The sequence below is a fragment of the Conger conger genome, chromosome 3, assembly GCF_963514075.1.
Source record: "Conger conger chromosome 3, fConCon1.1, whole genome shotgun sequence".
Classification (NCBI taxonomy): Eukaryota; Metazoa; Chordata; class Actinopteri; order Anguilliformes; family Congridae; genus Conger; species Conger conger.
In genome coordinates, this window is record NC_083762.1 from 63213977 (window position 1) to 63230197 (window position 16221).

Genomic DNA, 16221 nt, shown 5'->3' on the forward strand with positions numbered 1-16221 from the left:
TCAGCGTTCTAGCGCACATTTTAAATCAAACGTGTGATCCCTAATTTGCAGTACATGAAAGAGCACGGTGGGAATATCCAATCTCAATAGAACACGTATTTGGGTCAAAATGGACCAAATAGCGGGTTGAAAATTTCCCCTGGTCTCCACAGGATATAGGGAGCTCAAGAATAAATGCACACACACACACACACACACACCACAACTTCTATACCTCTGTTTCAGTCACTGTTGTGACAAAGCAGATAACCGGATATTTTTTACGTACATATCTTTCCCTTGTGAATCCTGCTGAGTAATCTCTCAGATCTCTCCATGATACAATGGCTACCAGACGCAAAGGTCTCTCTCTATTCATGGATGGAAGTTTGCAGGATTCAAGGCAGTTTTTTTCTACTGAGAGAGAGAAAGAGAGAGAGGGGAAAAGCCGTAAGTCCCTCAGAATGTTTATGAATACCCTCATCAACGTCTGTATAAACACTATCTGTTTGAATCCTGCTGAAATCACCATCCTGGCAATCAGAAAGACGGAATGACTTTAGTCTACACTCTTCTTCTTGCATCACATGCCCCTTCCAGTCTGTCATGTCTGCTTCCCAGGTGGTTCCCTGTATTGACAGGTCCGCTGAAGTGACATGAGGATCAGTGGGGCTGGCGGACAATGATTTTGCAGACTGTTCAAATTTGGCAGCTGAAAATGCTTTGCTTCTTCAAAAGCTACTAAAGTTGAGAACAAAGGCAGGCACTGTTTATGCTAAATTGTCCTCTTGGAGCATGTTTTCGATCCCTCTGATCCAAAATCCTTATCTCTTTGTATAGGCCTTTATCACATATATGTTACGAACTACGTAATGGCTGACTCTTGGAATTGGTCTTCTTAAGCAGTCCAAGGTAGTTCAAATGTTCTTCAAACGGTTGTTCTCTATGTGGCCAACTCAGTTATAGGCACAGGCTGTGGCACTTAAATGTTCATTAGAGTGTCTGCATGTGAGGGACTTAATTTAAACAGTCAAGACAAGCTAACCTCCATGACGGCAGAACCTGTACCCTCATAAATGTATTGCCCATTCACGTGCCTTCTCCAAGTGTGGTATAAACAAGAGGTGTGTGACTTTAGATGGAGCACAGCGCTGTTCAAGTGGCTTGTTGCCAAAAGATGTAATGATTCCCATCGATTTACACAGCTGCATTGGATCCAGTGAGAAAAAAAAACACTTCAGGACTATAAGACCCCCAAGAAAGCATGTGTGCATTCAGAGCTTGAAAAATATTCGGCAAACACTGACAAAATTCCAAAAATGCTTTATCCCCATTTGCAGAAACCATAAACATATCCTGCCATCACATCATTTGGCCTGTCCATTATGTCCTAAAAATTGTTCCCAGCATACTGACAAATCACTGGGGAGCCACAGACAAATATTAAGTCCTGGGACATTTTCCCTCTCCTCATGCTGTAGAAATGTAAAGAATTTTTACAATTTACAAAGAACATATCACTAGAAGTATAAACATTACATTTTATGAAACTATATACTGTATATATGGTTATATGCATATACACTCACTGAGCACTTTATTAGGTAGACGCGAACACCAGCGTATTCATGCAAATAGTTCATCAGCTAATCGTGTGGCAGCAACTAAATGCATAGAAGCATGGTCAAGAGGTTCAGCTGTTTTTCAGACCAAATGTCAGAATGGCGAAGACCATGAATGATTGTTGATGCCAGACAGGGTGGTTTGAATATCTCAGAAACTGCTTATCTGGGATTTTCAACAGTCTCTAGAGAATGGTGCGAAAAACAAAAAACATCCAGCGAGCAGCAATTCTGAGGGCAAAAAAACTTTGTTAATGAAAGAGGTCAGTGGAGAAGGCCCAGACTGGTCGAAGGTAACAGTAACACAAATAACCACACATTACAACAGTGGTATACAGAAGAGCATCTCTGAACACATGTCAAACCTCTTAAGTGGATATGCTACAGCAGCAGAAGATTCAGTCAAATAAATACATAATAAAGTGCTCACAGTGTGTATGTATGTATTAATATAATGGATATATGTTAAGGGTAATTGTTAAGTGCTTTATTCATTATACTTTATACTGAGCTGTGCTAAAAAGCACATTTATTTTGGCATGAAACTCATTCATTGTGTTACTGGCCAGTCAGTTCCTGTTTCAGTACTTTGCTTCAGTAGTATGGTCTAACTGTACTTAAATTTGTCTAAAGTACAAAATGAGAGTAATTAAAAGCTCAGTGAGTTTTAAACAATTACTTTTTAAAATAGTACGGAAAAGCATCCAAAAAATAAATAAAGAACATCCTCTGTCATTAATTCAAAATTCACTCATAGTTGTTGTTTCTTCCCTTTCCTGTTATTCTTCTATAACAAGCTAAGTGTAGGCTGCATTTGGTACCAATTCTCTGGCAGTAAAACCCACACTACCACTGCCTGACCGCAAGGGGGGGGGGGGGGGGGGAGGTAATCAAGAAGGCACTGCAAGAAATGTCTTAACAAGTGTTTTTTGTCTTGTGATAATATTTTTTTCTCTCAAGCAGAATATATTACCATGTTTTACTATTTGCTTGACAAGTGAAATGTTATTATCCCATTGGCAAATCATGAAATGGGTCAAACTGTCTTACATCATTCTGTTATTTTGCTAAAAAGTAAAGGAAATAACAGCTTAAGTCTCGATATAAGTACAAGCATACTTATTGAGATTGAGTTATTGTTCGGTTTTTGCAGTGGGGGGAGCTCGGCATGCGCGGGTCAGAGCTGTGGATGAACACGGACACGGTATGTGCTAAACGTTAGCAACTCCTCCACTTGATCCTGACATTCCTCGCCGTGCCGCCCCACCCCGTCACGAAAACACGCTGAGAGGGGGCAGCCTGCTGTCAGGGGCTGCAGAGTCCCGGAGCAGGTTTGTCCAAGAGGGGACGTTTCCTCTCCTTTGATTGTTAAAACAAATAACCGGGGAGGAAAGGTGGAAAAAGCGTCTCTCCTTAACGGCTTTGGCGCCGACTCCAAGCGCCGTTCCGCGAGAACAATCGGGGGTTTTCCTGCGCGGCCGGAGAAAAAAGGACGCAGCTGACGGGCCTGACCTCATCCTGAAAACCGGGGGGAAAGCCGCTTCCCGAACAACGAGAAGGAATGCGCTCACTCTCCTTCACCCCCTTTTACGGGCTAAAGTTGAAGAGCGAGACGCGAGAGGTCGGCTTCGCGAGCAGGCTAGTACGTCAGCCAGCGCGTCCCGCAGGAAGTCCGGTGTCCGGGTTTCGTTCGAGGGAACGTGCTGTACCCCCGGACGACCGACTCGGTGCTCAAACGGCCGGCTTGAGAGTGACAGAACTGTCGGGCGTCACACTGAGGGTTGCCGCTCTCCAAGGAAACATCTCACTTCAGTGCTTTTCACCACTCTCCCTGTCTCCCCACTGTTCCTAGCAGCTATTTCATTAAGGAGCGAGTGTTTAGTCTGGGTCTTAGCGCTCTGTTTTTATACTTCCAGCTCAGGGGGCCTCCCTGACCTCTACAATTGTGCTTTTGACACTAAAAAGAAGAGTGATGCATCAGGCAGGAGGGAAAGGTTCAAGAGCGAGGTGTGGCAGGGTCATACAGAAACCGAAATGATTGAATTCTCAGAAACAGGAAAAAAACTGCTTCCATTTTCCATTTATCAAAAACCATATTTTTGGGGTTTTAACCAACTTCATTGGTTGTTGAGTTATGAAACTCTGACAGTACAGTACCGTACTTAGACCCAGATGAGAATAATCAAAGAGTGTTAAAAAAACGAAAATGACAAAAAATGTAGACACAAAGTTTATGCACGACTGATATGTATGCACATGAAATTCTTGCTGTGAATCTTAACTCCACCATGGCAAGCATTTATATTAGTCCTCTTGGTATGAAACACACCCTGTCAGAGCGAAATGTACTCAACCAGAGTCCATTTAACACCAAGTTTTGCCGTGCGTTGTGTTATCACTGCTCACACTGTACATTCATCACATCGACTTTGTCTCCTGTCGTCATCCCGGCATTGTGCTGCTGCAGTTCCTGAACAGGGTTTAGGGTTTCCCCTGATAAGAAACGGGGGACGGGGGGAAAAAGAGGGGGGTACTCTCACTTACCCGAGCTCCTTTCTCAGGGAAGCATTTGCAGCCTCCGCTGCAGTCCCTTCCCCCGCACGGCTGGTCATGCTTCTTTCCTCCCTGAAGGACGAGAAAAGACAGGAGGTCACGCGTTTAAAAGGACACCTCACCCAGTCTCCAAGCGCTGTACTGAGCAGCAGTGCTCAGAAACCTCACAGAACATGTCGACTGAAGATATTTCCCCTGCCTGGTGAAGTGTACAGTAAATCATTCTATTGCCTTGTGCTGTATAAAAATGGTTTTAGATATGATCCATTGTCAGATTAATCAAAAAGGCCCATGTCCTTATCTTTGTTGTACTCTTAGCAATTGAAACTGTACCTTCCTCTGGGGTCTTTCAGCGCACTTGTCCCTGGTTATGGGTATGCACTTTGCGCTTTGTTGTACGTCACTCTGGATAAGGGCGTCTGCCAAATGCAAATAATGTAATGTAATAATGTAATGTCATTTCAAAAAGCCACCAGCAAAGGTTGCGGTTCTGAAGTTACGACTCTCAGCTGTTAGACACGCATCCAGGGCACAGTGGCTTGCAGTGTTGTGCTAGTCTGTCGACACAGACCATGTCACCACATTCTCTTTCTTGCTGTAAGAAGTCTGTGGGGTTGCAATGTGATAAACATCTGTGGTTGTTTTAATCCTAACCGCCAGTTCATTCATTTCACTCCCCTTTTAATTTGAATCAAATGTACACTACCCAGCTCCTAACAAATGACAAAACATGTTTTATATTACTTTGTATTTCAAAGACATGTGAGTGTGTAAATACAATAGAAGGGGAAAAATGGCAGGTACCCTGCTTTCCTAGTGCTTCTTCTCGATTATTTTGATGTTCTGCAGAGGTCAGTAACATCAAAATGTTCTTCCCATTGCACTCCCAGAAAGGCCTGTCACCCCACAGCTGTGACTTTTACTCATGTCGTCCCATTCATCATAATACAACAATGACCGACCAGACGTATTAAGAAAAAAATGCAAATCTGATGAGATCATCAGTAGCTGTCCTTGTCACGCCTATGTCAAAAACCATACATCCCGAAACTCTAAATGACTTTCGAAAACACGAAAATGTAATCGCATTTTAAAATGACACCATCAACATTTACACACAGCAATGCTCATTAAATAAAAAAGAAAACACCATTATTTCGTTCAATAAATCACGCGTGTGTTCAGGCCGCCCTCCTTCGTGTCCGTGAGAAATGCCCTTGAACAATGTAGCCTTCTGTTCACGACCTTTCACTGCCTGTCCGGCTGACTTATTAAACGCATAACGGGCAAAATGAAATGCACGGAGGAGCCTGGAAAGTGTCACATGAGCCCGAGCCTCCTTTCTGCGTTATCCATTAACATCCCGTAAGACACGCCGAATCTCCCAGGGCATTATTAACACGTTTACATACAGCGCTCTGACATGAGGCTCCATACTTGTGCAGGTATCTCTTTCTGGGGGAGGCCTAGCGAAGGAGAGGAACAGATAGAAAAATGGAGGCATCTGTGTTGTACAAGAGAGAGAAAAGACAAACAGAAATCCCGAAGACCAATAAAAACAAACTAATCAAAATCTGTGCCTGACTTCCACGGGAATGCACGCTTTCAGGTCAGACACCTCCAGTCAGCCTGTCTGCGTAGCCATCGGATGCTGTTTCACGATTAATGGAGAACGATAATCCTCATAAATTCAATTCAAGGTGTGAAAACCTGTCAAAAGACCTTGGGCATCATAGTCACAGGCAGGGTTTTACTGTAGTCACCCTTTTCAATTAGGTCCACAAGGTTTACAGCTCATACCCTGCTAGACAAGCTTATGACCAGCTTTACCAGCTCAATTTTCAAACTAGTTAAGATCGCATAGCTAAGATCGCATAGCTTGATTTTACAGCTGGGTAATAAGCTCAAATCTGAAGATAAGTAGACAGCTGCAAGCTCCTCAAAATCATCACTGTAAAGCACTTTGAGTGTCTAGAAAAGCGCTATATAAATGTAATGATCTATCTATCTATCTATTGGTCATGTACACGCCTCGTTAATGCTAACAACTGGAAGCTCATGCATATCCGTGCGTAAAACTGATTACAGATCGGCCAGTTCATGCACACAGAGCAGATAAACGGCAGAACAGAAAGCAGAACTGTTACTGCCCTGACATGAGACTGGCACGCCATGCTCTCTGAGACACACAGACAGAGCATTGATCAGGCACTGAATGTTTGGTTGAGCAGCAGTAATTAACTTCTGTCAAATGTGTTTACACAAATTTAGTTCAGGAATTACATTCCTAATTAGAATGTTAACAACTTCTCGGAATGAAGCCGTCCCTACAATTTAAACACAATTTAATTCACACGCGCACGCACGCGCATGTGCACGCCCGCCACATGCACGCCCGCCACATGCACGAGCGCGCACACACATACACCAACACCCACATGCCCACTGCTTCTATTTTCCCATGGTTGCTATATTAACCAAACGACCCTATGGTAAATGGTTCCTCATTAAGTGAAACCAACAGGGGACTTGGGGGGGGGGGGGGGGGGGGGGCTGCTATTTTAGGAGGTCTCTTCTCATTCTGACATGGGCAAAGTTTAATAAATAACTTACCCTCAAATCCTGACCTGTGTGTTCTATTTTTTCCCCCCGAAAGGACGGACAAAAACACGACTCTTTTCTAAATGGTGAGTAAACGAAAGACTTCAAGTTCAAGACTCCACCACCAGTTACTGAACCAAAGCTTACGCATCAACTATTTCTTTTATTCAAGTATACTGCTATGTATGCCTTTTTCTGATATGACAAGCCATGATAAGTGCTGGTACTACTCTTCAAATTGATCTCATCAGATATTCTGAAGTATCTAACTTCTGAGATGTGGATTCACTTACCCATCTGTGTTCCTTTGGCAAGAGGATGGGGGGGGGGGGGGGGGTTGTTTTGAGCTGTGCTCTTTGTGGGCTTGTGTTTTTTATGGTACATTAATGTTCCATCACAACAGACAAAAATAAAACCTTGCCACCATCAGCAGCGTCTTATTTGTCTTTGCCAGGTAATTGTTTTATGCTTGGAACCACCAGTGGACATTCCACAAAAACATAAACATATGTAATGTCCAAAGACAAACTACACATAATAACATGGCGTGAAACAATGAAATAATATGGTTACTAAAATTACATTTCTTTTTTGGCTTTAAATTTGAGTGATAGTTCATTGCTTACACTATTTTAAGAAAAACATTTTAACACAGTTTTGAAGCTGTTGGCTCACAAATTGCAGGAAACTAACCCAAAACTCCATGGGGGTTTCCTGCATTGTGAATAACTGGATAAAATGGTCAGTTAAACAGTTTAGGGCAAGATTAGACAGTGTGAAATTAATTTAGGTGAATTTGGCTGTCAAAAATGCTGGGTTTTGGATACCTCCTAATTAATCTGGCTTTAAAATGATCAAACTGGTTTAAACTGTGTTTTTGATGCTTCTAGCTGGTTTTAGCTGGTTAAAGCTGGTTCATCAGCCAACCATGCAAGTCAGCTTGTCAACTAGTTAGGCAACCAGCTTACTCTACGAGATTAACCGGCTTGAACCAGCTTTGAACAGCAACAGGCAGGCTATGACCAGCAACAAATCAGCTATGACCAGCAACAGACCAGCTATGACCCGCTAGAAGTATCAAAAACAAGGCTTAAACCGGCTTAGAATCCCTAAATCACCACATATACACTACAGCCCTTCTCACTAAATATACAGTACATATAATTAAATGGATGGTTCACTTTCGAAGGTTTTCAAGAATATTACCATGTGTGTTTTTGATTGGACAGACAGTTTTGGGGTATGACGGTGAATATTTTAGATCTAGAAGAAGGCTTTACAATGGTTACAATAGGGGAATTTGCAATTGTCAATTACTTGAAGGTTCTCATTGTGTTTCAGAATTTTGACTGAATTACTGGCTATGCCACTGCCACAGAGACTTACATATAGTATTTCATTTTCATTTTCTCAATTATACAACTGGATATGTACTTCAGGTGAAAAACCTTTACCATGGGTCAAACCTGTTATATGCCCAGTTCCGTATCCATTACACTATACTATGAAATTGTGTCTGCAGTAGCTAGTGCAGGGTCACCCCAATATAGGATACCTCAACATCTGTTCTGTGAGTGTGTGAGGCTAGAAGTCAGAACCAGATACATGTGGGGTCTGTGGTGCACATGCTTAATGATTTTGCCATGAAAAGTAGGTGGGTCGTCTGTGTAGCCCGGGGCAGTGTCTGAAAAGGAGGGTCAAGCTTGCCACTCCCAGAATATTCTAGACACTTCGACCACAAAGATCACCTAGATGCAGCAACATCCAAAACAATAGTGTAGCTGCAACAAGGAAGCGCCCAGCAGATAGACTGCATTTTATTGGCTGCTTTTGCTTGTAATTAATACTCATTTTTCAAAACAACAGTTTAGGGCTGAACATATATCCCATGAGGCCATGGGTGAACCAAAACACGGAGACCCCTTCTGTCCCCCACCCCCCAAACACTGTGCTAAAGTGTTCCTTTTTGGCTTTGCGTGATTTACAAACCAGACACTGTGGTACAGCGTGTCTGGTCCAGAGGGGGGGATCCACTCCAGGAAATCCGTTAAACCTAAACCAAGGCAAACATCCGACGAGCTTTGACGTCCTTCTTCTCACAAGCCTAATTGTCTCGAGCAAGTCAGTGCAAACTCTGTCAGACTACAAAAGGAGAAATCATGTTTCCCTGTTATTAACGTACAAAGAAACCCATAGCGAAGAACCCTTGAGCTCTGTGGAATTCTTCTAGAATCAAGGAGCCATATGCTACACACAGGGTCTCGCCTAGCCTCCAGAATATGCTGTCAAAGCACGTGAGAGCACACTGCAATAACATATGCACCCCCCTCTATAATAAGCAAACTGATATGCTGGTCTGACAGGATCATTTCACGGCACAAGACATGGATGCCTCTGTAAGTGGGCTTCAGATGGTTGTGTGTTCTGTTCGGTTTGATCTGGATGGCTTCCAAAGTACACATGAAAATCTGCATTGGTTCGATGTTATGATTTTCGTGCTGATTTTAAGCAGCTTGCTTCTGTCTGAGTCAACGAGGGGCAGCCTGCTAAACCAATAAGCAAAGTACAGTAATAATCTAATGGAGCACACCTGCTATACAGTACAATACTGTCTTTCTCTGTCTAAGCTGTAATTAGAGAAGAGTAGTGAGTGTGTCTATGAGCCTGTGTGTGTGTCTCAATTTGTGTGTGTACTACTGGGTCTGTGTGCATGTGTGTCTGTGTTTGTGTGTGTGTGCATGTTCATGAATCTGTATGCATGTCTATGAATCTGTGTGTGTTTTTGTGTATGAGTTGTGTGACTGTGTGGGTCTCAAATTATAAGTGTATCTATGGATGTGTGTGTCTGTGTTTGTATTTGTGTGTGTGTGTGTGTGTGTGTGTGTGTGTGTGTGTGTGCGTGCATGTGTGCAGTATGCGTGTGTGTTCGTCTCATATCTGTGAGCAGAGAGGGGGCATCAGTGGGGTGTGCTGGTGGTGGTGTCTCTGTATTGGCAATGCAGAACTGCAGGGTAGAATTTATGTCCCCACTGATTAAGAAAATCAGCTGACTATAGCCTCCCTGTGTTAACTTGGCAACTGTCGGCCTCCCTACTGATACTAAAACTAACCCAAACCTAACCCTCCAACCTCACTGAGCACACCAGTGTCTGTGCACCCCCTCATATCCACCCGTAAGGGGATTCCCCACTAAATTCACAGCCAGGCCTTTTCAATTTGTCCGTTTTATTCATCCCTCAATGTAATTGTCAAAATGAAATTGGTTCAGGGTGCTACGCATAAGTCAAGGTGTAAAGCATTGGCCACGGTGGGGATGAAATCCATGAAGGGCAGAATTTAAAAGCCGTTCATCACCTCCATTGCCGTTAACTTCTTCATTCATCATCACACTAGGGAAAGCAGTGCCCCGATGGTCCAGAAAAAAGGGGAAAATCTCAGAAATTGATTCAAAATTCAGCACTCTTAACACCAAGCTGTACTGCCTGGAGGCCTTGCATACTTCCAATTCCCTTCCAATTCCACCCCAACGCAACTTCAAGTCTCGGCGATATGGCTGTTATGGGTCACACAAACATGCATGTTATGATGCATGATTACATTATCAAAATTATCTTGTTGTGCACCTTGACCTGGAAATCTAGCGTGTGAACTATTTTTATTTTTCTATTTATGTTTTTCTTTCGTGCAAAGCTCTCGACATCTCCGCCAATTTGCACGCTTATTGGCCATAGCCCAAGACGTGCGCGAAACAGCTCAGCCTCGCCTCATGTTTGCCTCATCTGTCGGACCTGGGCTGGGGACGGATGACAACATCTTGTCATAGACCCCATAACCTATTACCCAGCCATGACAGCATGCTAAATGCTACTTTCTGGGAAATAACAATCTAATTTTCTAAATAAAACACTTGCGCTAAACATGGCTCCAATTCAATCTTGGTTGCTGTTCACATTCTTTATATTTTTAGATGGACAACTGCCTTGATGCAGAAAATGTTGACTTAAAAAGCATCATGTGAATGCCAGCCCTTCCCTTTGATTCTAATATATGGCATCACGCTGTTAGAGACAAGTCCTGGAAGTATTTTACGCAGGACAAACAAAGTAGCTAACTGGTGTATTCCATTAAAGCAAATAATTTTAGTGTAGTGACTGGCCCCAGTCTGGCAATGCTTAATTATTATTATTATTTTTTTAATTCATATTAATCAATATTTTCAGTTTCCATATCAATGTAAATGTGCCAGAATTATCTCCATGATTTTTCATTTTTCATTCACAAACCAGGGAGAAGCTTAACCAAATGTTATCTAGAACAAACAGAGTACCCCAACACTAACTAGGCGGCAATTGCAGTGTTGCATAATGGTTACTTTACTGTATAATTACAGGTTTGATTTCCTTAATCAAAGTTACTTAAATGGAATTACTTCAGCAAATATCCAGCTGTATAAATTAACTGAATGAAAATAATATACACTGTGTAAGTTGCTCTGGATAAGAGTGTTTGCTAAAAGACCTAGAACATAAAACGACTGGTGAACACCTCTGGGAACTCATACTACTATCTATCTGTTCTGATACCAACATAGTCTGAGATTAGTGGGGCTTATATGTCCTGACACTATTTGATTACCCCAGGGTTGTCCCTGCCTAATCACACAAGGGAAAGCGCTCTCGTGGACTGGCTGCCTATTGTTGCTGGCTACACCAGCCCGCACCAGGCGATGGCAGTGCAGCCGGGCCGCAACCGCACACCGGGGAGAGAAAGGAAGCGGCAGCTGACTGCAGCAGCTTCCGAGCGCACCCCACGCCTGTCTGTACTCTCCCGACCTGACGGGGGAGGACCATGCAGAAATACGGCCCGAAAATACAACTGGAGTGAAGGGAAAGGGAAAATCTACAGTGAAAAAAACAATAACACAAACAAAAAAGAAAATACCAGATGGGAACATAAAAGCCAAACATCATGACATGTAAGAAAGAAAAACCCCCCTCACCTCACATCTTGACTGACTGTCACTCCCCTGCACAGCTGTGTACTTATGAACCGGGACCCCCCTCACAATTCACTCCTGACATTTACAATCCCTCACATCATAACTCTACCTTTATCTTCTCACTTGCACATTTTTGTTTTTAGAAATTCATGGACAGGAAACATTCAAATAAACCTTGTTATCTTTGTTATATGTTTTCTTTATCATATATAGCTTATATAATTCAAATTACAAAGCGATTTGCACTTTAGCAGAGCAGTCAAACATGATTATTAACATCTGGAGAGTCTGCCCTCTGACTGCATCAACTGAACAACGTGACAAGCAATCATTTTCAGTCTCAAAAATATCTTTCAGAGTAGAAAGGGTATCTGTCATCTATTTACAGCTAACCAAACTTCAGAGACTTGAACATTATAGATTTGTATGTACTCTTACACAGCATAGTTAACCCTCAGCATTACTTTCACACAGGCTCCTTGGTTCAGAGTGTTCAGAATATTGTTTGATGTCTCGATTGTTCCTGAAGCGACATGCCAGTTGCTCCACATGAAAGCTTTTCAAGGGAAAATTACATTAATAAACAAAACACAGGTATTTGCTTGAAACTCATTGTTTGAATTTCCAAAGATCAGGCACAAAGTTTAACTAAATCCCCAGTACCACCCACGGATAGCTGGTAAAATCCCAGTTATGGTGTCTTCTCCCTAGACTGCGCTGAAATTTGTCAATAGTTGTTTCCTTTCTCTTCAGGCTGTGACCTTTGACCCCTACCATACCAGGGGATTTCATAATGCTGTCTGAGCCCAGACTTCATGCACCTTCCTTCACAAGATGGTCGTCTTTTGGAGTGGGGCTATAATGAACGATAACAAACTATAATGTAGAGCTAAAACCATGCAGCTGTACATCTGCCAAAGTTATATGTTATCAGACCTGTCAAATATGTACTTGTTTTGGATTCAAATACTTTTCTGTGATCGACTGACCTTGCCTGGTGCAATTGAACCAATCAAGAGAACCAGAAGGTGGGATTCACACTTTTTTGTAAGTATTTCATAGCTTCCAATACACCAGAAAAACTCAGTAAAACATAGAAAAGTACAGAACAATTATGTACTATTTGACCCAGGTCTGCCTCTAGGGCAGGGGTGTCGAACTGAATCCCCAGGGGGCCGCAGTGTCTGCGGGTTTTTGTGGTTTCCTTTCAATCAGCTGTCAATTAAGGCCAATTAAGGCCTTGAGAACAAGGCGTGTGGATACTTTAACCAATCAATAACTTGAATGAACCCAGAACACCCCAAAAACCAGCAGACACTACGGCCCTCCAGGACTGGAGTTTAACACCTGTGCTCTAGGGTTACGGATTAGCTTTATGGCATAATTTTCTTCCCCTAAATTCTTCAGGGAGAATTAATACCATGCAAGTTCCATGACTTCTTATGGCATACCTCTCTCAGTGCCTCACTAACTCAGTTACAGTATATGCATATCTTTAAGTTAATGAAAAACTAAAAATGCTCTTGCATTTCAATGCATGAAATGACTCTTCAAACGATCTTGTTGTGCACTTGTTGTGGCCTGGAAGCTTGTGAGCAATCAAACCATTTTTAATTTGCTCTGCTTTTCTTTAAATTTCAGCATGCAATACTGAATACTGCCATTTGCACACATATTGGTTATAGTCCCTGGCATGCATTAAAACTCTTTCATCCGACATTTTCCTCTTTGATCAGGCATGGAGCGTAGCCTACTGCCCGCAAGCAGCCATACCCAATATGTAGAATACTACTTTTCCCTCTTGGTACAAACAATTACATTTTTTAAATAAAGAACTGAGTCATGAAGCCATGAAGCTTTGCATTGCTGGTATTTTCTGGTTATTTCTACTTCGCAGTGAGTGGACAGTCCAGCTGGGCTGGATGTCAGTGTAGGGACATGCTTTGTGATCTGATATCAATGCCTGACCCATGCTAGTATAAAGTGTCTTCATGCTTCAACCCTGTTTGAGATAAGGCCTTCTTATGATAAATATCAAAACTGAAACATTAAACTGAAGAGTTTCTCATGCAACTACTTCTTCAGATACTTTGCACACTGTCACTTGTTGCCAGTCACTAAGACCTCAGTTACTTTACCACGGATGCTTCTGGACCCCAAAAAACGTACTGACTAAAAGATTGTGATAAGGGTAGGGTAAGATTAGGGTAAACATTTGGGTAAAACCTAAGATGAGGGTAAAGGTTATGGTTTGGGACCCTATGCCATAGACATGATCAGTTTTGGGGCCAAACTGCAAAACTTTTGGGATGAATGCAAACGGGGCCCCAGCCCAGGAGGAGTCACACCAAGATGATTTCAAATGAGCTATAGAATCCCATGGGGAGATAGGGGGTGTAGGAGGGCAGAGGACCACCTGTCTAATGAAGGAGTTTATGACGAGGTGGAATGAGGGAGGACTGTGAAAAGTGTGCGTGTGCAGGAGTATCAGGGCAGGGTATCACTCTATACGTGTGGGTGAGCAGGACTGTGCACGTTGCTTAATAGACAAAGCAATGTGCACGGCGTGCATGATTGTGAGGCTATGGCACACATTCCTTAGACCAGTGGTCTCCAACCCTGGTCCTGGAGAGCTACTGGGTCTGCTGGCTTTCGCTGTTACTCAGCACTTAATTACAGCAGTTGATTACACAGTTAATTCACCTCACCTTGTTACCTGGGACTCAGCGGGGAGCTGATTTTAAGGTGAAAACAAAAACCAGAAGACCCAGTAGCTCTCCAGGACCAGGGTTGGAGACCACCGCCTTAGACTATACTGTGAGCTTGGACAAGCCACGCATGTACTGTGCATCAATGCAACGCATGCTTAGATGAATGCAGCTAATTGTGTTCATTTAGCAGGCACACTTATCCAGAACCAGAACAGAGCAGTGCTGTAGCTACAGCATCTGTGTAAAAGCAGCTATACTAAGAAGATAAGGGCATTAGAACAGGCATTCAGCTCAACATTTAGCAATAAAGATATTGTCATGCATAAGTGAAAAGGATGATTTAGCATAAATGATAGAATAATTAAAAAGAGAAATCACAAATGCTTGCACAGTTTGTGGATGCACCCCATGTTTATATCTAAGATTGAGGCTATACATGCTTATTGTGCAGTTAAACCATTCCTCTACAGCCTGGGTTTTTTTCAATCACACTCTCCTCTCCCAGTCTGTAAGTGCAATCATTCACCCCACCCGCGCCATAAAACTTTTTTTTAATAAAACCCTTTTTAGCTTATGATAGGGGTCCCCAGGATGCCTTTGAGCCTGGCTGGAGGTCTCTGGATCGAATCCGGTCGATAATCCCTGCTCATCACAGGCGTATTTGTTTTGCAGGACACATCACTCTCACCCATCTTCCTCTTCTCTATAGCTATTCCAAGCATGCAAGTAAAGGAATTTTCACAGTGCTTCCAAGACAGACCAGACCCACATGTGCTAGAGGGTGAGGTGATGGAGCGCATCACATGACAGGGGCACAGAGAGTGCACAGATTTACGCTCCAGGGCCTCGGCCGGATCGGCAACCCAATCAACCCACCGATAGCACCTTCCCTGAACCGGACACCTGGTTCTCTTTGGACCTGCCTACAACGACTCCCCAACACCAGACAGCTGGAACTGTTTGGAGGCGATGACTGAGATGAGTTGTAATGTTATCTTGATGAAAACACACAAATGACCCTCTTATTTAAGCAGTGTATCTGGATGCTACTTGCTCGTAGTTGCATTACATTGTATCGCTGCTTCTTGGTCTCCCTTGTATACTAGACGTGTATACACACATAGTCAAAATAAAAGGCAAATAATTCAGTGCTGTGGATGGGGGATACATTTAAGAACTTGATCTGCTGCTTTGCAAATCGGCCACAAGTTATGTTATGGTCATACCATATTGCATTGCTTCACAGTAATTTAGCAGCTCCTATCCAAGGATTAATATAAATCCACGCTGCATAGCCTGCTGCTTACAAGAGTATGTGTTTGAGCCATTTGACATACCATACCATTTTTCTATTTACACTAGAACTTTGCAGTGTTGTTATTAATATTAGTATTGGAATGTACTCTCAGTGAGCACTTTATTAGGGATTTATTAGACTTATTTTTTAGACTTATTGGTCTTCTGCTGCTGTAGCCTATTCGCTTAGAGGTTTGACGTGTTTGGTGCCCTTCTGCATACCAATTGTAATGAGTAGTTATTTGTGTTACTGTCACCTTCCTGTCAGCTTTGACCAGTTTGGCCCTTCTCCTCTAACCTTTCTCATTAATAACACATTTTTGCCTGCAGAACTGTCGCTCACTGGATGGTTTTTGTTTTTCACAACATTCTCAGCAACTCTAGAGACTTATGCGTGTGAAAATCACAGGAGATCAGCAGTTTCTGAGCTACTCAAACCAACCTGACTGGAACAAACAAT

The 16221-nt window shown here is 42.7% G+C and overlaps 1 protein-coding gene across 2 annotated transcripts in view; it reads right to left on the reverse strand.

Moving 5' to 3' along the window:
• Positions 1 to 16221, reverse strand: part of col4a2 (collagen, type IV, alpha 2) — a 68367-nt gene that overhangs the window by 40814 nt on the left and 11332 nt on the right. For both annotated transcript variants that reach the window (XM_061233503.1, XM_061233502.1), the window contains exon 4: positions 4146 to 4226. In XM_061233503.1, coding sequence (XP_061089487.1) covers positions 4146 to 4226 — 81 coding nt within the window. The remainder of the gene's footprint in view (positions 1 to 4145; positions 4227 to 16221) is intronic.